General features: G+C 59.0%; 1 protein-coding gene across 5 annotated transcripts; it reads left to right on the forward strand.

Annotated features, from left to right (window-relative positions):
* Positions 1-403: 403 nt before the first annotated feature.
* On the forward strand, positions 404-20760 carry LOC101935812 (interferon-induced protein with tetratricopeptide repeats 5-like). 5 transcript variants are annotated; one of them, XM_065551690.1, is made up of 3 exons: positions 404-558; positions 6006-6228; positions 7532-9564. In XM_065551690.1, exons 2-3 carry the CDS (start codon positions 6224-6226, stop codon positions 8847-8849), a joined length of 1323 nt encoding a protein of 440 aa, XP_065407762.1. In that variant the 5' UTR covers positions 404-558; positions 6006-6223; the 3' UTR covers positions 8850-9564. The 5 variants fall into 5 exon arrangements, with proteins under 5 accessions (XP_065407762.1, XP_065407749.1, XP_065407758.1 ...); XM_065551677.1 differs by lacking the exons at positions 6006-6228; positions 7532-9564 and adding exons at positions 16713-16942; positions 18709-20760 and having other exon boundaries at positions 413-558; XM_065551686.1 differs by lacking the exons at positions 6006-6228; positions 7532-9564 and adding exons at positions 16730-16942; positions 18709-20760 and having other exon boundaries at positions 414-558.
* Positions 20761-22866: the final 2106 nt, after the last annotated feature.

The following is a 22866-nucleotide window of genomic DNA, read 5'->3' on the forward strand; positions in this document are numbered from 1 at the left end:
TCCTTGTAACAACCTTTTATGTACTCATGTAAACACAGGAGTCTTTTCCCCCAGCCCATCACTAGATCTCAGGGGAGAGCTCATTCACTCCCTGCACATAACCACTGGGCGCTGACAACAGGGAGGTATTGGGAGGGTTAACAGGCCTGTGGGGAACGTGGCTCCCTCCCACCAGCCAGGCCCCCCAGTGACTGAACCCTGCAGAGACCAGGCATGGGGCGCAGATGCAGCCCTGCTTCTATCCCCCCCCCCCCAACCCCTGCAACCCTCTGCAGGGCCCAACAGAGCCAGGATCAGCCCCAGCACAGCAGTGTGGGGGGGATGGGGGAGGAGATGTGTTCTCAGGGAGCATGCGTGTGAATGGTGAGAATTCACAGTGGGCGGGGGGAGTTCACAGAGGGGAGGGTTGTTGATGTCTCTGCTGCTGCCCCGCCCCCCGTCCTGGACGCCTGCCAGCTCTTCTTGCAAGGGGTCAGGAAGCTGAAACTCAGAGAAATGAAACCTAAAGGGGCTGTGAGAAAACAGAAAGAGCAGGGCCAGGAAACGCAGCGGGCTGTGGTGAGCCTCCACCCCCCGCCAGCCTGCCCCACTCTGGGGCGAATGCACTCGCCTGGCAGCCCCCACCCCCCTGCCAGCCTGCCCCACTCTGGGGCGAATGCACTCTGCTGGCAGCCCCCACCCCCCTGCCAGCCTGCCCCACTCTGGGGCGAATGCACTCGGCTGGCAGCCCCCACCCCCTGCCAGCCTGCCCCACTCTGGGGCGAATGCACTCTGCTGGCAGCTCCCACCCCCTGCCAGCCTGCCCCACTCTGGGGCGAATGCACTCGGCTGGCAGCCCCCACCCCCTGCCAGCCTGCCCCACTCTGGGGCGAATACACTCTGCTAGCAGCCCCCAGCCCCCTGCCAGCCTGCCCCACTCTGGGGCGAATGCACTCGCCTGGCAGCCCCCACCCCCTGCCAGCCTGCCCCACTCTGGGGCGAATGCACTCGCCTGGCAGCCCCCAGCCCCCTGCCAGCCTGCCCCACTCTGGGGCCAATGCACTCGGCTGGCAGCCCCCACCCCCTGCCAGCCTGCCCCACTCTGGGGCCAATGCACTCGCCTGGCAGCCCCCACCCCCCTGCCAGCCTGCCCCACTCTGGGGCCAATGCACTCGCCTGGCAGCCCCCACCCCCCTGCCAGCCTGCCCCACTCTGGGGCGAATGCACTCGGCTGGCAGCCCCCACCCCCTGCCAGCCTGCCCCACTCTGGGGCGAATGCACTCTGCTGGCAGCTCCCACCCCCTGCCAGCCTGCCCCACTCTGGGGCGAATGCACTCGGCTGGCAGCCCCCACCCCCTGCCAGCCTGCCCCACTCTGGGGCGAATGCACTCTGCTGGCAGCCCCCAGCCCCCTGCCAGCCTGCCCCACTCTGGGGCGAATGCACTCGCCTGGCAGCCCCCACCCCCTGCCAGCCTGCCCCACTCTGGGGCGAATGCACTCGCCTGGCAGCCCCCAGCCCCCTGCCAGCCTGCCCCACTCTGGGGCCAATGCACTCGGCTGGCAGCCCCCACCCCCTGCCAGCCTGCCCCACTCTGGGGCCAATGCACTCGGCTGGCAGCCCCCACCCCCTGCCAGCCTGCCCCACTCTGGGGCCAATGCACTCGGCTGGCAGCCCCCACCCCCTGCCAGCCTGCCCCACTCTGGGGCCAATGCACTCGGCTGGCAGCCCCCACCCCCTGCCAGCCTGCCCCACTCTGGGGCCAATGCACTCGGCTGGCAGCCTCCACCCCCTGCCAGCCTGCCCCACTCTGGGGCCAATGCACTCGGCTGGCAGCCCCCACCCCCTGCCAGCCTGCCCCACTCTGGGGCCAATGCACTCGGCTGGCAGCCCCCACCCCCTGCCAGCCTGCCCCACTCTGGGGCCAATGCACTCGGCTGGCAGCCTCCATCCCCCCGCCAGCCTGCCCCACTCTGGGGCGAATGCACTCGGCTGGCAGCCCCCAGCCCCCCGCCAGCCTGCCCCACTCTGGGGCGAATGCACTCGGCTGGCAGCCCCCACCCCCTGCCAGCCTGCCCCACTCTGGGGCGAATGCACTCGGCTGGCAGCCTCCAGCCCCCCGCCAGCCTGCCCCACTCTGGGGCGAATGCACTCGGCTGGCAGCCCCCACCCCCCTGCCAGCCTGCCCCACTCTGGGGCGAATGCACTCGCCTGGCAGCCCCCACCCCCCTGCCAGCCTGCCCCACTCTGGGGCGAATGCACTCGGCTGGCAGCCTCCAGCCCCCTGCCAGCCTGCCCCACTCTGGGGCGAATGCACTCGGCTGGCAGCCTCCAGCCCCCTGCCAGCCTGCCCCACTCTGGGGCGAATGCACTCGGCTGGCAGCCCCCACCCCCCCGCCAGCCTGCCCCACTCTGGGGCGAATGCACTCGGCTGGCAGCCCCCACCCCCCCGCCAGCCTGCCCCACTCTGGGGCGAATGCACTCGGCTGGCAGCCCCCACCCCCCCGCCAGCCTGCCCCACTCTGGGGCGAATGCACTCGCCTGGCAGCCCCCACCCCCTGCCAGCCTGCCCCACTCTGGGGCGAATGCACTCGCCTGGCAGCCCCCACCCCCTGCCAGCCTGCCCCACTCTGGGGCGAATGCACTTGCCTGGCAGCCCCCCACCCCCTGCCAGCCTGCCCCACTCTGGGGCGAATGCACTTGCCTGGCAGCCCCCACCCCCTGCCAGCCTGCCCCACTCTGGGGCGAATGCACTCGCCTGGCAGCCTCCACCCCCTGCCAGCCTGCCCCACTCTGGGGCGAATGCACTCGCCTGGCAGCCCCCACCCCCTGCCAGCCTGCCCCACTCTGGGGCGAATGCACTCAGCTGGCAGCCCCCACCCCTCTGCCAGCCTGCCCCACTCTGGGGCGAATGCACTCGGCTGGCAGCCCCACCCCCCCGCCAGCCTGCCCCACTCTGGGGCGAATGCACTCGGCTGGCAGCCCCACCCCCCCGCCAGCCTGCCCCACTCTGGGGCGAATGCACTCGCCTGGCAGCCCCCACCCCGCCGCCAGCCTGCCCCACTCTGGGGCGAATGCACTCGCCTGGCAGCCCCCACCCCCTGCCAGCCTGCCCCACTCTGGGGCGAATGCACTCGGCTGGCAGCCCCCAGCCCCCACCCCCTGCCAGCCTGCCCCACTCTGGGGCGAATGCACTCGGCTGGCAGCCCCCACCCCTCTGCCAGCCTGCCCCACTCTGGGGCGAATGCACTCGGCTGGCAGCCCCCAGCCCCCCGCCAGCCTGCCCCACTCTGGGGCGAATGCACTCGGCTGGCAGCCCCCACCCCCTGCCAGCCTGCCCCACTCTGGGGCGAATGCACTCTGCTGGCAGCCCCCAGCCCCCTGCCAGCCTGCCCCACTCTGGGGCGAATGCACTCGCCTGGCAGCCCCCACCCCCCTGCCAGCCTGCCCCACTCTGGGGCGAATGCACTCGCCTGGCAGCCCCCACCCCCCTCCCAGCCTGCCCCACTCTGGGGCGAATGCACTCGCCTGGCAGCTCCCACCCCCCTGCCAGCCTGCCCCACTCTGGGGCGAATGCACTCGGCTGGCAACCCCCACCCCCCTGCCAGTCTGCCCCACTCTGGGGCGAATGCACTCGGCTGGCAGCCCCCACCCCCCTGCCAGCCTGCCCCACTCTGGGGCGAATGCACTCGCCTGGCAGCCCCCACCCCCCCGCCAGCCTGCCCCACTCTGGGGCGAATGCACTCGGCTGGCAGCCCCCACCCCCCTGCCAGCCTGCCCCACTCTGGGGCGAATGCACTCGGCTGGCAGCCCCCACCCCCTGCCAGCCTGCCCCACTCTGGGGCGAATGCACTCGGCTGGCAAGGCCTCAGGCTGCTCTGAGAGCCTCGTGTGACCGGGGCTGCGGAGCACAGGGGACATGATGGGATTTGTGCCTTTAAAGAGCCTTTTGTGCATCTCCAGCAAGGGGCTCTCAGCTGGGAGCTGGTCAGGGCCCGTTAACCCTCGCACGCCCAGACCTCAGGCATTGACACCCCCCAACAAAAAGCGACCGCATCTTTGCAGCCCCTTTAAATCAATTGCTCTAGGTGTGGCCCTAGGGTGCTGGCTGTTCCCCCCTCACCCCTCAATGATGGGAGAGTCCCCCCCACCGATTGAGGGCAGAGAACCAGGCAAATGAGTCCCCGAGTTTGTTGAAATCGGCTTTTTAAGTGTATTGTCTTTATGCTGCTGCTCCCCCTCCTTCCTTCCCCCAGGATCACAAACTCTGTGGTCACTTTCCCCCAAGTTGCCTTCCACCTTCAGATTCACAGCCAGCTCCTCCCTATTCGTCAGAAATTGCAACTAGCCACCGGCCGTCCCCCCTCACATCCCACACCTTCTGAAACAAAACAAAATGTATCTTTCAAAAAACCGTATGGAAACAAGACACTTAGTTCTCCCGCTGGGGAGCAGAGAACCCAAACACGGGCCAGGTGATAGTGACAGTGGTTAATGCACAGCCAGACCGAGCCCAGACACTGCAGAGAGGAGCAGAGGGTAAGAACCTACGTAGGACTGAACAGAAGAGACCCCGCAGTGTCCCCACAGCGCAGTGAACCAGGCAGGGCCCCACGGAGATAGAACGCGATCGTGTAATTCCAGAGTGCACCAGCCTGCGATGGTGCAAAGGGCAGAGATGAGGCTGCACAGGGAACCCAACTATTATTTCCTCACTTCAGAGGGTTTGATTTTTATGTGGGGGAGGCATTTTCAAAAGCACCGAAGTGACTGAGGAGCATGGATCATGCTGGCAGCCAATGGGGCCTGGGCGTCTAAATCAGGGGGGCACTTTTGAAAATCGCCCCCTGCACGGATAAAGCTGGGGGAGGGATCGGGGAGGAGGAGGAGACCTGGGGGAGCAGGTATGTTAGCCAAATGGGCTCGTTTCCCCCTGGAGCTGCCCAATTACCCCAAGGAGGCACGGGAGTCTAGAAGACGGCTTTAAGTTTTTATTGACCGGTCAGCTGAGTGGGCGCTCTCCTCGGCTAATGCCAGAGAGAGAGCCCCTTACAAGTGCGGAGCAAGCCCTTTTATACCTAGCAACAAACAACTTAGCATGCATACCTGATACGCGTATGCGGAAGGATTGAGAGAGAGGCAAGGGAATGGATACATAACAGGATGCGGTTTAACATTTGCTTGAACTCATCGCTTCTTTCCACAGCCACCCCCTTCCCCCCCCCCCCCCCGCACTCCACTCTGAGGCACATGTTAGACTGAAATGGCAGTGCCTGTCTGTCTCACCTAGGCTGGTGGTTTGGCCGCCTTGTGTTATCACATAATCTTGCTGCACAGAAGGCTGCAGCGGGTGTTTTGCAGAAACAGTCGTTGCTCCTGATATAACAGCTGGGCTTATAGGCAATAGTTGACCTTTTTTGCTCTAACAGGTACAAAGTGCTCACATTTTGCTAATCGCCCTGCCTCACTCATTTCCCTCTGCTCCTCACTGCTAAGTGCCCCGTGCCGGGGGTGGGGACAGGCTGCCAACTGTGCCGCACAGTCCCTGTGTGTAGCACGAGCCGGGCTGCCCACTGCCCTGTGCAGGTACCTGGAAGTGAATGAGGGAGAGCTCCTCTGTGCTATGGGCCCCATCCTCTGCACACAACCGCAGCCCCTGTGCTCAGGGCAGCGCAGGCTGTTCCCACCCGGGCGACACGAACACCCCAAGGTGGCAGGGAAGGGCTGGCCGGAGGCCGGGACACGGCCAACCTGGTCACTACACGGGGCTGTGGAGTTGATTGGGTGTGTAACAGGGAGCGCACTGCGGTGTGGTAATGGTGAGTGACCTGTCTGTGTGCGGGGAAACCCAGGGCAGGATTGTATGTGTGCAAACGTGTGTGCGTAGAGACACAAACACACACACACAGACACACACCCTGTAACCAGTCCCATGTCACCCATGGAGCGGCAGGTGGCAAGCCAGGCAGAGTGGAAGCTGAAGATGACAAGTGGAGCTGAAAGTTAAGTTTCAGTTTCCTTTTCCCAGCTCACTCTCACTTTCAGTTCCCCAGCCAGCCCTGTGAGCTCCGCAGCCCAGGCTGGCTATAAAGGGGCAGGGGGGTCCGAGCAGACACAGTCCGATCTGGCCCCAGACAGAACTCGGGTCTCTCCCAGAACCGGGCACTTCTCCAGCTCGGGAAGAAACCCAGTGCAGTGACAGGAGCCGTCACCTCCCTGGCTGGGCTGGGGACTCAGCGGATCGCAATGAGGTAGGAGCATTGGGGTCGCTGGGCGGGCGGGCGGGGGGGGCATTTCCAGCAAGGGCTCAATCCAGACACCTTCCCACCCCTCTGCGCATTTCTGGGGCTGTCAATCTCCGGCTTTTCTACCTCTGGGGCGGGGTGAATCCGGGGTCATTTGCAGCCTGTTGCTGCTCCAGGCTGGTGACTCCCAGGGCTAGAGCAGGGCACTGGTTACACCTCACCCTGCGAGCTCCCCTTGCTGTCACTTCCCGGAGAACTCCCCGCTCTGGCCAGCGGTCACTCCGGCTTCACTCCACATCAACCGAAGAGCCGGTGAGAGACCCCGCCCGCCCCCTCTCCCTGTTGTAAGAAGAACAGGAGTACTTGTGGCACCTTAGAGACTAACAAATGTATTAGAGCATAAGCTTTCGTGGGCTACAGCCCACTTCTTCGGATGCATATAGAAGCTTATGCTCTAATAAATGTGTTAGTCTCTAAGGTGCCACAAGTACTCCTGTTCTTTTTACGGATACAGACTAACACGGCTGCTACTCTGAAACATCTCCCTGTTGTGGTTTTAAACATCCACGTGGCTGTTACCAGACTAGGCACCAGCCTTAACTCCCGCTCCCCTCCGCACAAACCGGGGGAGGGGGATTAACTCCGATCCCCGGGGGGCTGGAGCCAAGGGGCAGCCGGGGGGGCGGGACGGGACCCGCCCGGGAGATGCAGCGAGAAGAGGCAGCAGGAGAACGGAGCGATGGAGGAGGAGGCTGCAGGGAGGGGAAACCAGCTGCTTGCAGAGGGGGGGTGTCTTGTGAACGCTCAGCCTGGACTGAGACCACGTCACCCCCCCCCCCCCCCGCCCCTCAGCGCAGGGCACCGGCCCCAGACCAGAGAGCGGACACAGCTTGGGGGGGGGGTCGGTGTGTCTAGCAAGGCGGGGGGGGTGTCGATGTGTCTAGCAAGGGGCGGGGGGGACTGGGTGTCTACCAAGGCGGGGGGGGGGTGTTAATGTGTCTAGCAAGGCGGGGGGGGTGTCGTGGTGTCTAGCAAGGGGCGGGGGAGGCGGTGTGTCTAGCAAGGGGCGGGGGGCAGGGGTTGTTCTATTATTCAGTGCGGTGCTTGTTCCCAGAAAGAGGACACTGCCGGGTGGGAATGGGGAGGGAACGGGGGTACAGTTCGGGGTGCTGGATGGGGTACCTGCAGTGGGGAGCTCACTGGAGGTGGGGGGCAGTGTCGCTCCCTGTCATAGTGGTGGGGATGATTGCAGCGGGCAGTGGAAATTCATTCAGCCCAGATGGAGTCTCATTTCCCCCTCTCTTTGCAGCCCCCTGCGCCTGAAGGAGAAGCTGCAGGCCCTCCAGTGCCACTTCACCTGGAACTTTGAAATCAGAGACAAGGTAGATGCAACTCACATCCTCCAAACTCTGACTCTCAGGATTGCCTACACTCACTACCAGAACAAGCCCACGTTCCTTGCCATGCAGGCTTATCTCTGCCACCTGCAAGGGCAATATGAAGACGCTCTGCAAAGCCTTAGAGAAGCCGAGGAGATTCTGCAAAGAGATCACCCAGATAACTTCCCCCGGCAGGTCCTGGTCATTTACGGAAACTACGCCTGGCTCTATTATCACTTGGCCCACTATGATTTGGCTGAGCTTTACCTGGACAAGGTTAGAAAGATCTGCAGCTCCCTGAAGAGCCGCTCTCCATATGCAGCTCAGATCCCTGAGATACATGCACAGAAAGGCTGGTCTCTCCTGGCAGCAGGCTTCCGCAATGGCAGAGAAGCCACAGAGTGTTTCCAAATGGCATTGAGAGAAGACGAAGCAAATGGGGAGTTTCTTGGTGGGTTGGCAATCGCAGCATTTGCATCATGGACTCACTCACCCAATTCTGCATCTCGGAATGCTGCCAGAGAGAAGTTGGGCGCCATTATCCGTGAACAGCAGCAAAACTATGAAGCTAAGGTGTATTTAGCCAAGACCCTTAAGAGCGTGAATAGAGAGCAAGCAGAAGCCCTCTTAGAAGATGTTGTTCAGAATAGCCTGGACCCTGAGGTCCTGAGAAATGCAGCCAAGTTCTTTCAACGAGAATTCGTAGAAAAATCAATCTCTATTCTAGAGCGAGCAATATCTCTGAACCCCAATTATCATCTCCTTCACTATGACCTTGGCGTCTGCTACAAGAAACAACTGGAGGAGGCCAAATCAGGCAGAGGAGAAATATTGGCAGCAGCTATTGAGGCCTTCAAAAAGGCTTTGCAGAAAGATCCAGCCTCTGTATTTTCAAAGCTGGCTTTAGCTGAAATGTATGGAGAAAATACACCTCACTACCAAGAAGAGATTTATCTCAATCTCATGAGTGAAATGCCCAGCCTCAGCAAGAGGTGTCAGCAGGCCGTCTACCTTCACTGGGGGGATTTCCTCTTCTACAAGCAGAAGTCACTGTGGGAGGCAGCTGAGATGTACAAAGCAGGTTTCACCATTCCAGACGGCTATCCGGAGAGGCTACAACTGAAAACCAGGTTGGAAGAGGTGGCAGGAGAATTCCAGCAGAGCTCCCAAACCGCTGAGGCTGAGGACATACATGACTTCATTCAACAGACTGAAACTCCACGGTACAAGGGGAGACTGGAGATGTAGAGAAAATGTGTGATCCTTTCCCTTCCCTGGACACACTGTCTGAAGTGAGTCACTTTCCCCACCTGTGTAACAATGGCATTCGTGTTCCAAATGATTCTGGGCCCCTGGAATAGTTCACACCACGGCACATGCTGCTGCTGCTTCTTATAATTATCATTAGCTACCTGTATTGTGATAGCGCCTAGGAGCCCAGACATGGACCAGGACCCCATTGCGTCTGGCCCCAAAGAGTCTTCAGTCTGCGACCAGAGACAACAGGAGGGAACCAGCAGACAGACGGGGGAGCACAGGCAGACGATACTGGTCAGCAAAATGGACAGTGGTCTCAGCCCACCAGCTACCCAGCCACTGTCCAGTGTTTTGTAAGCATCACCGCAGAGGAGAGTTTAGCTTCTGATCCTGAGCAGCTGTTTCTACCCAGAGGGGACGGTGCGACCATCCTTGTCTCTAAGCAAACCTACCTGCCAGCTCTGCTGCCTTCTAACATCCACACAGCAGATAGGTGTGGAGTTTCTTCGAACAGCGTTGAGTTCTTGTATCTGCATAGCTGAGGGCCTGTCGTGTGTCTATATCATGAGTCCCATCTTTGCTTTCTGCACCTCTCACTGACAATGACTCCCATTTACATGGCACCTTCACCCCCAGCTTGTCAGGGATCTGCTATGTTTTTATTTCATTTACAATAAAAGTAACTGAGAAAACAGAAATAAATCAATTCCACCATCTTGGAACGTTCCTTTCCCTGCCCTTCGGTTGCATCGGGGTGAGCAGCACACGGGCACGTCCAGCTCACAGTAAAGCACCGGGACAGTCACTGATAGAGCAGGAGCCAAGGCTGGAGTTTCGGAAGTTGACTTGGTGGAAATGAGTGTCCAGATTGACCCAATAGCTCAGCACCCAGCAGCTCCCGTCGTTCTCAGCTGGGGTCCGAGTCCCCTGCACTATTCTCAGGGGATGGGTGCGGTGGAATGCTCTATTGTTCTCAGGGCGGGTGCAAGGATGTTTCGTGCCCTAGGCGAAATTTCCACCTTGCACCCCCCCCCCAAGCCCTGTGGCATCTCTCCACTCCGCCCTAAGGCGCCCACCCCTACAGCAGCTCCCCACCCCCACCCCCACCCTGAGGGGCCCCCCCCACCGCGGCAGCTCCCCCCGGCCCGCGGAGCCGTGTGGCAGATCCCCGCCCCAGCTCACGTCTGCTCCGCCTCCTCCCTGAGCACGCTGTCGCCGCTCCACTTCTCCCGCCTCCCTGGCGCCGCAAGCCTGGGAGGGAGAGAAGCAGAGCGGGGCGGTGTGCTCAGGGGAGGAGGTGGAGCAGAGGTGAGCCGGGGCGGGGAGTTCCCCTGCGTGCCGCCCCCATCTTACTTACTGCAGGCGGCTCTCCCCACACACCCCCGCCCCAGCTCCCTCCGCCGAAATGCCGACGATGACCGGGGCGCCCGAAGATCCGGCCTCCGCGGTCACTGCCGAAGGACCCGAAATGCCGCCCCCCCAAATGCTAGTGCCCTAGGCGACCGCCTAGGTCACCTAATGGATTGTACCGGCCCTGATTGTTCCCAATGGGGGTGGGGTGAGGCCGATTCTCCATTGTTCTCAGTGGACACTGCTAGCACTATTGAAAAGCGGCCATAGAAGCTTAGGCAGCTAACGGGGTATCTTTGAGGTCTGCTGGGCACTCAAGGGATTACCATAAAGGACCCTAAGCTCCCGGGTGGGTGAGGTGGACAAAGGGATGGGGCAGAGGCGTGGGTAAAGGCTCCTTACCTGGCATGTTCAAAAGTCCTCCGAGGGGTCCTGTGTGCTCCAACCCCTCAGGCACAGGGACCCCATCAGGTGCAGGGGAACAGGCTCGCCCCAGCGCTGCCGACTGGCCATGCGCGTCCAAACACCATGGACTCCTTTGCGCTGCGATGAAGGGATCAGCAGACAGCCAGGGCAGGCTGGGTGCGAGTGAGGGGGGTGGGAACTGGCAGGTTTCCCCTGTCGGGGGGTGCTGGAGGGGACGGGGCGCAGATCCTCAGGGAGCTTGGGGAAGGGGCAAAACACAGGAAGGTTCTTATCTGGTTGGGGGCTGCTTCACACGCAGAGCAGGTGCCCTGCCTCCAGCCCCTTTTCCACAGCAAACCTGGGCAGTCAACAGGTACCTGCCCTCGGGCTGTCCAGGGTTGGGGGCCCCTCCCAGCAGCTGTTTGTGGCTGGATGTATCACCACTGGGAGCCGGGTAGAGACCCACCCCCGGCTGCTCCGGCTCCAGCACGCCACTCCCCCACCCCCGGGCAGCTCCAGCACGTCACTTCCCCACCCCCACCCCGGGACTGCTCCGGCTCCAGCCCCGCCCACCCCAGGGCTGCTCCGGCTCCAGCCCCGCCCTCCCCTTAGCTCAGCCCTGCCCTGGGTCAGGCAACTCCAGCTCACACAGGACGGGACCCCAGGCTTCTGACTCCCTCATTGGCCTGCCCGCCCTGTCAATCAGCCTGTCCTGGAGCATTGGCCCCAGGGACTCAGTCTCTGGATGCTGATTTCTCCATGGTCCTTTCCCAGTACTGGGACAGGGCAGCCAAACAACCCCACTCAGTTCCCCTGGGGGGCCAGCAGCCCCCTTACACCGAGACGGCTTCTGGCTGACGTCAGCCCCACTGAGAGTAATGGGAGACAGCAGCCAAACTGGCTGCGGAAAACGTCACTCATTGGCAGCGTGGCGGGTGAGGGCAGGGCCTAGAGGGCAATGCAGGCCTGAGCCACCCTCTGTGTCAGGGCGGGAGGCTGTGCCAGTCACATGGGCGGCTCTGCAGGGCTATGGAGAGCTGTGTCCATCGGAGCTCCAAGCCCCCATGCGCCGGGAGAGCCCAGAGTTGGCTCCCCAGGGCCATAGCGAAGCGTATTTATAGTCACACTGGCTGGAGTGGCTCACGAGTGACAATACCAGCCTAGGGCAGACTTTGAAGACCCACAGCACAAGCCCCAAACTGGCTGGGAATTCTAGACTTCGCTTTCATCAACCAAGTGACAAGTTTGAACCCCTCAGGCTGAAAGCAGCTTTACCGTGGGGCCACAGACACTCCCCCGGGGCATTCCGCTCTATCTCGCCACCCAGGCCAGCTTGCTCTGTGGTATGTGGTCGCTTTACACCAAGGATCACAAAATATTCAGGTTAGTCTCACTCACAAAGGACCCGTCACGGACACCCAGCTCAATTTGCACCTTACATCTCCCACCAAAGACAACACTTGTAGACATTTCTCTAGTAAACCAGGATTTATGAACCAGGAAAAAGAAATCAGAGCATTATTTACAAGGTTAAAACAAAGAACCATACACACAAAAACATATTGCCGTCTTAGGTGCTAGAGCTGCTGAAATACGCCCGCTAGATATGTGCATTAGAGCGAACCCAGGTTAGTCCTGCACATTTCTGGCTTGTGTTTAGGAATCTTTGCCCCTGAGAATCCAAACAGGATAAAAGGACCATAATTCCTTCTGCGCCGAGATTTTTATCCCCATCTCCCTAGAGTCTGGGAGGAGTGCTTCTACCTGCTTGATTTAGTTCTAAGTGGAGCACAGGATTCGGTCCAAGAGGTGAATATGCTGAACCGCTTTGTAATAGCGACCATAAAATAATTAAATTTAACATATCGGGGGGCGGGGGACACCACCAAAGAAGTCCAACACAGAAGCCTTTAATTTCAGAAAGGGGAACTACACAGTAATGAGAATGCTAGTTAAACAGAAACTAAATGTACAGTCCTAAAACCTATGTATGTAACCTATCATTGAAACCAGCCTCTGTACCAGATGACTGGAGGAGAGTTAATGTGACACCAGTTTCTAAAAAAGCTCCAGATGCGATCCTGGCAATTGGTTGAAACTATAACGAGGAAGAGAATTATCAGACACGTAGATAAACACCATTTCATAGAATCATAGGACTGGAAGGGACCTCAAGAGGTCTTCTAGTTCAGTCCCCTGCACTCAAGGCAGAAGGGAGTATTATCTAGACCATCGCTGACAAGTGATTATCTAACCTGCTCTTTGACAGAGATTCCACAACCTCCCTGTGACGGGATGGGATTCACCGCTCTGGCGTCTCCTACTGGCTGTCATGGTAATTACCTTATTCACCAGGGCACCCGCCTCTGGTAGTGCCTTGTCGCCATCGCTTTTGTTCCAGGACCCACGTCCTCTTCAGTGACACTGCCCTCTGGCTGTGCCACACTCGGTGTTCCCCATTTCCGGGGGACCCACAGTATCTGTCCAGCCACTCCTTCATTGGCTACTGCAGTGCATTGTCCCAGGGCCACTTCCCATGCAGCTGCAGCACCCTTTTCTGCCCACACCTCAGGTCCGTAGCAGCCAGCCCGCAGGCCGTAGCAGCCAGCCCGGAGCTCTCTCTAGCCCCCCGGGCCCCTGCTTGCAGCACTTCTCTATCCCAGGTGCTGGCACACATTCCTCCTGCTCAGAGCCTGGTCTTCTCCCCACAAGCTCCATTCAGCTACTGAACTCTGCTATGCCGTGCAGCCCTTCTTATATGAGCCTGCCGGGCCATGATTGGCTGCTCCTCTCAGCCCACTTCTAATTGGCTGCTTACAGCGCACCCTCCGTAGGGCTGCTTTTAACCCCATTTCTGCCAGTGAGAAGCAGCCACGCCATCACACTCCCTAGGCACTTTATTCCAGCGCATAACCACCCTCACAGTTAGGAACTTTTTCCTTATATCCAACCTAAACCACCCTTGCTGCAATTTAAGTCCATTGATTTTTATCCTATCCTCGGAGGTTAATAAGAACAATTTTTCTCTCTCCTCCTTGTAACAACCTGTTATGTACTTGAAAACTGTTATAATATCCCCTCTCAGTCTTCTCTTCTCCAGACTAAACCCAGTTTTTTCAATCTTTCCTCATAAGTCATGTTTTATAGACCTTTAATCATATTTGTTGCTCTCCTCTGGACTTTCTCCAATTTGTCCACATCCTTCCTGAAATGTGGTGCCCAGAACTGGACACAATGCTCCATTTGAAGCTGTATCAACGTGGAGTAGAGCAGAAAAATTACTTCTTGTGTCTTGCTTACAACACTCCTGCTAATACATCCTATTTGTTGGGGAAGAGTCAACATGGGTTTTCTACAAGGAAATCATGCCTCACCAATCTATTAGAATTCTTGGAGGAGGTCAACAAAGACAAGGCTGATCCGGGGGCTCTGACAGAAAGCCTTTGACAAGGTCCCTTACAAAAGGCTTTTAAGCAAAGTAAGCTGTCATGGGTTAAGAAGGAAGATCCTCTCATGGATCAGTAACTGATTAAAAGACAGGAAAAAAACAGTAGGAATAAATGGTCAGTTTTTAGACTGGAGAGAGGTGAACAGTGGTGTTCCCCAGGGGTCAGAACGGGGACCAGTACTGTTCAGCATATTTATAACTGATCTGGAAAAAGGGGTAAACCGTGATGTAGCAAAGTTTGCAGATGATACAAAATTACGCAAGGTAGTTAAGTCCAAAGCAGACTGAGAAGAGTTAAAGGGATCTCACAAAACGGGGTGACTGGGCAACAAAATGGCCGATGAAATTCTATGTTGATAAATGCAAAGTAATGCACATTGGAAAACATAATCCCAACTATACATACAAAATGATGGGTTCTGAATTAACGGTTACCACTCAAGAACAGCTTCCACATGAGGAGAGATTTAAAAAACTGGAAGTTTTCACCTTGGAAAAGAGATGGCTAAGGGGGGAATATGATAGAGGTCTATAAAATCTTGACTGGTGTGGAGAAAGTGAATAAGGAAGTGTTAGTTAGTCCTTTACATAACACAAGAACTAGAGCTCACCCAATGAAATTAATAGGCAGCAGGAAGTACTTCTTTATATAATGTACAGTCAACCTGTGGAACTGGTTCCAGGGGATGTTGTGAGGCCAAACCAATAACAGGGTTCAAAAAAGAACAAGGTAAGTTCCTGGAGGATAGGCCCATCAAGGGCTATTAGCAGGATGGGCAGGGATGCAACGCCAAGCGCTGAGTGTCCCTAGCCTCTGTTTACCAGAAGCTGGGACTGGACGACAGGGGATGGACCTTGTGATGATTCCCTGTTCTGTCCATTCCCTCGGGGGCACCTGGCACTGGCCGCTGTCGGAAGACGGGATACTGGGCTACATGGACCATTGGTCTGACTCAATATGGCTGTTTTTATGTAATCTCTTCATGCTCCATTTAACCCCCCATGCATCCTTGACCCCCATCTCCTCGTGCCCTGCACCAGACTACACAGCACTGCACAGACAAGCTGCCCTCGGTTCCTCCTCTGCCACAAATTCCCATACGGGAACTCTGAAACAGTGGAAAGCAGGGCGGGTGGTGGGGCACCCACAGGGACACACATCTCGAAGATGTCCAGTGACTGCACAGGGGGATTACCTCTCCTTCTTCTTCGAGCAGTGTCCCTACATGTGCCCCACTTCTGGGGACTCCTGAGCAGAACCCCCAGCTGGGGGAAGGGGCTTTGGAGCCAAATCCAAGACTGAGGACCGAACTGCATTTCCAAGGGCAGCATTTGGTCAAGAAGCCTGTGCCACCACACAATGCTTGGAAAGGGTGTGTACAGAAGCCAAGATGCAGCCATGCAAATCTCCACAACAGGAACTTCTCTGAGTAACACGGCAGAGGTAGAAAGGGATCTGGTGGAGAGGGCCAGCACCCTGGAGGGAGGTTCCTCCCTGTTCGTCCGAATCAGATAAAAAAACAGAGGCCCTCAGTTACATCCTCCACCTTCTGAAACAAAGAAAAACATATCAAAACGAGGCGCTTCTCCCCCTAGGGAGCGGAGAACCCAAACCCGTGGCAGGTGATAGTCACGGCGGTTAATGCGCAGACGGAAAGGGCCCAGACACTGCAGGGAGGAGCAGAGGGTAAGAAGCTATGTAGGACGGAACAGAAGAGACCCCACAGTGTCCCCACAGCGCAGTGAACCAGGCAGGGCCCCACGGAGATAGAACGCGATCGTGTAATTCCAGAGTGCACCAGCCTGCGGCGGTGCAAAGGGCAGAGATGAGGCTGCACAGGGAACCCGACTATTATTTCCTCACTTCAGAGGGTTTGATTTTTATGTGGGGGAGGCATTTTGAAAAGCACTGAAGTGATTGAGGAGCATGGATCACGCTGGCAGCCAATGGGGCCTGGGCGTCTAAATCAGGGGGGCACTTTTGAAGATTGCCCCCTGCACGGATAAAGCTGGGGAGGGTTCGGGGAGGAGGAGGAGACCTGGGGGAGCAGGTACAAAGTGCTCACATTTTGCTAATCGCCCTGCCGCAGTCATTTCCCTCTGCTCCTCACTGCTAAGTGCCCTGTGCCGGGGGCGGGGACAGGCTGCCAACTGTGCCGCACAGTCCCCGTGTGTAGCACGAGCCGGGCTGCCCACTGCCCTGTGCAGGTACCTGGAAGTGAATGAGGGAGAGCTCCTCTGTGCTATGGGCCCCATCCTCTGCACACAACCGCAGCCCCTGTGCTCAGGGCAGCGCAGGCTGTTCCCACCCGGGCGACACGAACACCCCAAGGTGGCGGGGAAGGGCTGGCCGGAGGCTGGGACAAGGCCAACCTGGTCACTGCACGGGGCTGTGGAGTTGATTGGGTGCGTAACAGGGAGCGCACTGCGGTGTGGTAATGGTGAGTGACCCCGTCTGTGTGCGGGGAAACCCAGGGCAGGATTGTATGTGTGGAAATGTGTGTGCGTACAGACACAAACACACGCACACAGACACACACCCTGTAACCAGTCCCATGTCACCCATGGAGCTGCAGATGGCAAGCCAGGCAGAGTGGAAGCTGAAGATGACAAGTGGAACTGAAAGTTAAGTTTCAGTTTCCTTTTCCCAGCTCACTCTCGCTTTCAGTTCCCCAGCCAGCCCCGTGAGCTCCCCAGCCCGCAGCCCAGGCTGGCTATAAAGGGGCAGGAGGGTCCCAGCAGACACAGTCCGATCTGGCCCCAGACAGAACTCGGGTCTCTCCCAGAACCGGGCACTTCTCCAGCTCGGGAAGAAACCCAGTGCAGTGACAGGAGCCGTCACCTCCCTGGCTGGGCTGGGGACTCAGCGGATCGCAATGAGGTAGGAGCATTGGGGTCGCTGGGCGGGGGGGGCATTTCCAGCAAGGGCTCAATCCAGACACCTTCCCACCCCTCTGCGCATTTCTGGGGCTGTCAATCTCCGGCTTTTCTACCTCTGGGGCGGGGTGAATCCGGGGTCATTTGCAGCCTGTTGCTGCTCCAGGCTGGTGACTCCCAGGGCTAGAGCAGGGCACTGGTTACACCTCACCCTGCGAGCTCACCTTGCTGTCACTTCCCGGAGAACTCCCCGCTCTGGCCAGCGGTCACTCCGGCTTCACTCCGCATCAACCGAGGAGCCGGGGAGAGACCCCGCCCGCCCCCTCTCCCTGTTGTGGTTTTAAACATCCACGTGCCTGTTACCAGACTAGGCACCAGCCTTAACTCCCGCTCCGCTCCGCACACACCGGGGGAGGGGGATTAACTCCGATCCCCGGGGGGCTGGAGCCAAGGGGCAGCCGGGGGGCGGGACGGGACCCGCCCGGGAGATGCAGCGAGAAGAGGCAGCAGGAGAACGGAGCGATGGAGGAGGAGGCTGCAGGGAGGGGAAACCAGCTGCTTGCAGAAGTGGGGGGGGGTCTTGTGAACGCTCAGCCTGGACTGAGACCACGTCACCCCCCCCCCGCCCCTCAGCGCAGGGCACCGGCCCCAGACCAGAGAGCGGGCACAGCTTGGGGGGGGGGGTCGGTGTGTCTAGCAAGGGGCGGGAGGTCGGGGTGTCTAGCAAGGGGCGGGGGGGCGGGGTGTCTAGCAAGCCGGGAGGGGTGTCGATGTGTCTAGCAAGGGGCGGGGGGGGTCGGGGTGTCTAGCAAAGCGGGGGGGGGTGTCGATGTGTCTAGCAAGGGGCGGGGGGGGCGGGGTGTCTAGCAAGGCGGGGGGGTGTCGATGTGTCTAGCAAGGGGCGGGGGGGCGGGGTGTCTAGCAAAGCGGGGGGGGGTGTCTAGCAAGGCGGTGGGGGGTGTTGATATGTCTAGCAAGGGGCGGGGGGGCGGGGTGTCTAGCAAGCCGGGGGGGGGTGTTGATGTGTCTAGCAAGGGGCGGGGGGGGCGGGGTGTCTAGCAAGGCGGGGGGTGTTGATGTGTCTAGCGGGGGGCGGGGTGTCTAGCAAGGGGCGGGGAGGCAGGGTGTCTAGCAAGGCGGTGGGGGGTGTCGATGTGTCTAGCAACGGGCGCGGGGGGCGGGGTGTCTAGCAAGGCAGGGGGGTGTTGATGTGTCTAGCAAGGGGCGGGGGGGCGGGGTGTCTAGCAAGGGGCGGGGGGGCGGGGTGTCTAGCAAGCCGGGGGGGGGGTGTTGATGTGTCTAGCAAGGGGCGGGGGAGGCGGGGTGTCTAGCAAGGCAGGGGGGTGTTGATGTGTCTAGCAAGGGGCGGGGGGGCGGGGTGTCTAGCAAGGCGGGGGGGTGTTGAGGTGTCTAGCAAGGGGCGGGGGTTGATGTGTCTAGCAAGGGGCGGGGGGTCGGGGTGTCTAGCAAGGCGGGGGGGGTGTTGATGTGTCTAGCAAGCGGGGGGGTCGGGGTGTCTAGCAAGGCGGGGGGCGGGGGTTGTTCTATTATTCAGTGCGGTGCTTGTTCCCAGAAAGAGGACACTGCCGGGTGGGGAGGGGGAGGGAACGGGGGGTACAGTTGGGGGGTGTTGGAGGGGGTACCTGCAGTGGGGTACACAGTGGAGGTGGGGGGCAGTGTCGCTCCCTGTCATAGTGGTGGGGATGATTGCAGCGTGTAATGGAAATTCATTCAGCCCAGATGGAGTCTCATTTCCCCCTCTCTTTGCAGCCCCCTGCGTCTGAAGGAGAAGCTGCAGGCCCTCCAGTGCCACTTCACCTGGAACTTTGAAATCAGAGACAAGGTAGATGCAACTCACATCCTCCAAACTCTGGCTCTCAGGATTGCCCACACTCACTACCAGAACCAGCCCGTGCTCCTTGCCATGCAGGCTTATCTCTGCCACCTGCAAGGGCAATATGAAGACGCTCTGCAAAGCCTCAGAGAAGCCGAGGAGATTCTGCAAAGAGATCACCCAGATAACTTCCCCCGGCAGGTCCTGGTCATTTACGGAAACTACGCCTGGCTCTATTATCACTTGGCCCACTATGATTTGGTTGAGCTTTACCTGGACAAGGTTAGAAAGATCTGCAGCTCCCTGAAGAGCCGCTCTCCATATGCAGCTCAGATCCCTGAGATACATGCACAGAAAGGCTGGTCTCTCCTGGCAGCAGGCTTACGCAATGGCAGAGAAGCCACAAAGTGTTTCCAAATGGCATTGAGAGAAGACGAAGCAAATGGGGAGTTTCTTGCTGGGTTGGCAATCGCGGTCTTTGCATCATGGACTCACACACACAAGCCTGTATTTTGGGAAGCAGCCAAAAAGAAGTTGGGCGCCATTATCCGTGAACAGCAGCAAAACTATGAAGCTAAGGTGTATTTAGCCAAGATCCTTAAGAGGGACGATAGAGAGCAAGCAGAAGCCCTCTTAGAAGATGTTCTCCAGAATAGCCTGGACCCTGATGTCCTGAGAAATGCAGCCAAGTTCTTTCAACCAGAATTCATAGAAAAATCAATCTCTATTCTAGAGCGAGCAATATCTCTGAACCCCAATTATCATCTCCTTCACTATGACCTTGGTTATTGCTACAAGAAACAACTGGAGGAGGCCAAGTCAGGCAGAGGAGAAATATTGGCAGCAGCTATTGAGGCCTTCAAAAAGGCTTTGCAGAAAGATCCAGCCTCTGTATTTTCAAAGCTGGCTTTAGCTGAAATGTATGGAGAAAATACACCTCACTACCAAGAAGAGATTTATCTCAATCTCATGAGTGAAATGCCCAGCCTCAGCAAGAAGTGTCAGCAGGCCGTCTACCGTCACTGGGGGGATTTCCTCTTCTACAAGCAGAAGTCACTGCGGGAGGCAGCTGAGATGTACAAAGCAGGTTTCGCCATTCCAGACGACTATCCGGAGAGGCTACAACTGAAAACCAGGTTGGAAGAGGTGGCAGGAGAATTCCAGCAGAGCTCCCAAACCGCTGAGGCTGAGGACATACATGACTTCATTCAACAGACTGAAACTCCACGGTACAAGGGGAGATCCACTGGTGGCAGCAACAGAGCAGGAGACTGGAGATGTAGAGAAAATGTGTGATCCTTTCCCTTCCCTGGACACACTGTCTGAAGTGAGTCACTTTCCCCACCTGTGTAACAATGGCATTCGTGTTGCAAATGATTCTGGGCCCCCGGAATAGTTCACACCACGGCACATGCTGCTGCTGCTTCTTATAATTATCATTAGCTACCTGTATTGTGATAGCGTCTAGAAGCCCAGACATGGACCAGGACCCCATTGCGTCTGGCCCCAAAGAGTCTTCAGTCTGCGACCAGAGACAACAGGAGGGAACCAGCAGACAGACGGGGGAGCACAGGCAGACGATACTGGTCAGCAAAATGGACAGTGGTCTCAGCCCACCAGCTACCCAGCCACTGTCCAGTGTTTTGTAAGCATCACCGCAGAGGAGAGTTTAGCTTCTGATCCTGAGCAGCTGTTTCTACCCAGAGGGGACGGTGCGACCATCCTTGTCTCTAAGCAAACCTACCTGCCAGCTCTGCTGCCTTCTAACATCCACACAGCAAATAGGTGTGGAGTTTCTCCGAACAGCGTTGAGTTCTTGTATCTGCATAGCTGAGGGCCTGTCGTGTGTCTATATCATGAGTCCCATCTTTGCTTTCTGCACCTCTCCCTGACCATGACTCCCATTTACATGGCACCTTCACCCCCAGCTTGTCAGGGATCTGCTATGTTTTTATTTCATTTACAATAAAAGTAACGAGAAAACAGAAATAAATCAATTCCACCATCTTGGAACGTTCCTTTCCCTGCCCTTCGGTTGCATCGGGGTGAGCAGCACACGGGCACGTCCAGCTCACAGTAAAGCACCGGGACAGTCACTGATAGAGCAGGAACCAAGGCTGGAGTTTCGGAAGTTGACTTGGAGGAAATGAGTGTCCAGATTGACCCAATAGCTCAGCACCCAACACCTCCCGTCGTTCTCAGCTGGGGTCCGAGCCCCCTGCACTGTTCTCAGGGGATGGGGTGCGGTGGAATGCTCCATTGTTCTCAGGGCGGGTGCAAGGATGTTTCGCTCCCTAGGCCCTCCGCCGTAAGGCGCTCACCCTTGCAGCAGCTCCCCACCCCCCCTCTACCATGAGGCGCCCCTCCCCCTCCCCCCCGCGGCAGCTCCCCCCGGCCCAGGGAGCCGTGTGGCAGCTCCCCGCCCCAGCTCACCTCTGCTCCGCCTCCTCCCTGAGCACGCTGTCGCCGCTCCACTTCTCCCGCCTCCCTGGCGCCGCAAGCCTGGGAGGGAGAGAAGCAGAGCAGGGCAGCGTGCTCAGGGGAGGAGGCGGAGCAGAGGTGAGCCGGGGAGGGGAGTTCCCCTGCGTGCCGCCCCCCCCTTACTTGCTGCAGGCGGCCCTCCCCACACCCCCACGCCCCAGCTCCCTCTGCCTAAATGCCGACGATGACCGGGGCGCCCGAAGATCCGGCCTCCGCGGTCACCGCCAAAGGACCCGAAATGCCGCCCCCCAAATGCTAGTGCCCTAGGCGACTGCCTAGGTCGCCTAATGGGTTACACTGGCCCTGATTGTTCCCAATGGGGGTGGGGTGAGGACGATTCTCCATTGTTCTCGGTGGACACTGCTAGCACTTTTGAAAAGCGGCCATAGAAGCTTAGGCAGCTAACGGGGTATCTTTGAGGTCTGCTGGGCACTCAAGGGATTACCATAAAGGACCCTAAGCTCCCAGGTGGGTGAGGTGGACAAAGGGATGGGGCAGAGTCGTGGGTAAAGGCTCCTTACCTGGCATGTTCAAAAGCCCTCCCGGGGTCCAACCCCTCAGGCACAGGGACCCCATCAGGTGCAGGGGAACACGCTCGCCCCAGCGCTGCCGACTGGCCAGGCGCATCCAAACACCACGGGCCCCTTTGCGCTGCGATGAAGGGATCAGCAGACAGCCAGGGCAGGCTGGGTGCGAGTGAGGGGGTGGGAACTGGCAGGTTTCCCCTGTCGGGGGGTGCTGGAGGGGACGGGGCGCAGATCCACAGGGAGCTTGGGGAAGGGGCAAAACACAGGAAGGTTCTTATCTGGTTGGGGGCTGCTTCACACGCAGAGCAGCTGCCCTGCTTCCAGCCACAATCCTTTTCCACAGCAAACCTGGGCAGTCAACAGGTACCTGCCCTGGGGCTGTCCAGGGTTGGGGGCCCCTCCCAGCAGCTGTTTGTGGCTGGATGTATCACCACTGGGAGCCGGGTAGAGACCCACCCCCCGGCTGCTCCGGCTCCAGCACGCCACTCCCCCACCCCCAGGCAGCTCCAGCACGTCACTCCCCCACCCCCACCCCGGGGCTGCTCCGGCTCCAGCACGCCACTCCCCCACCCCCGGGCAGCTCCAGCACGCCACAACCCCTCCACCCCCCAGGGCTACTCCGGCTCCAGCCCCGCCCACCCCGGGGCTGCTCCGGCTCCAGCCCCGCCCTCCCCTTAGCTCAGCCCTGCCCTGGGTCAGGCAACTCCAGCTCACACAGGACGGGACCCCGGGCTTCTGACTCCCTCATTGGCCTGCCCGCCCTGTCAATCAGCCTGTCCTGGAGCATTGGCCCCAGGGACTCAGTCTCTGGATGCTGATTTCTCCATGGTCCTTTCCCAGTACTGGGACAGGGCAGCCAAACAACCCCACTCAGTTCCCCTGGGGGGCCAGCAGCCCCCTTACACCGAGACGGCTTCTGGCTGACGTCAGCCCCACTGGGAGTAATGGGAGACAGCAGCCAAACTGCCTGCGGAAAACGTCACTCATTGGCCGCGTGGCGGGTGAGGGCAGGGCCTAGAGGGCAATGCAGGCCTGAGCCACCCTCTGTGTCAGGGCGGGAGGCTGTGCCAGTCACATGGGCGGCTC

Source organism: Chrysemys picta, chromosome 1 (genome assembly GCF_011386835.1).
Source record: "Chrysemys picta bellii isolate R12L10 chromosome 1, ASM1138683v2, whole genome shotgun sequence".
Taxonomy (NCBI): domain Eukaryota; kingdom Metazoa; phylum Chordata; order Testudines; family Emydidae; genus Chrysemys; species Chrysemys picta.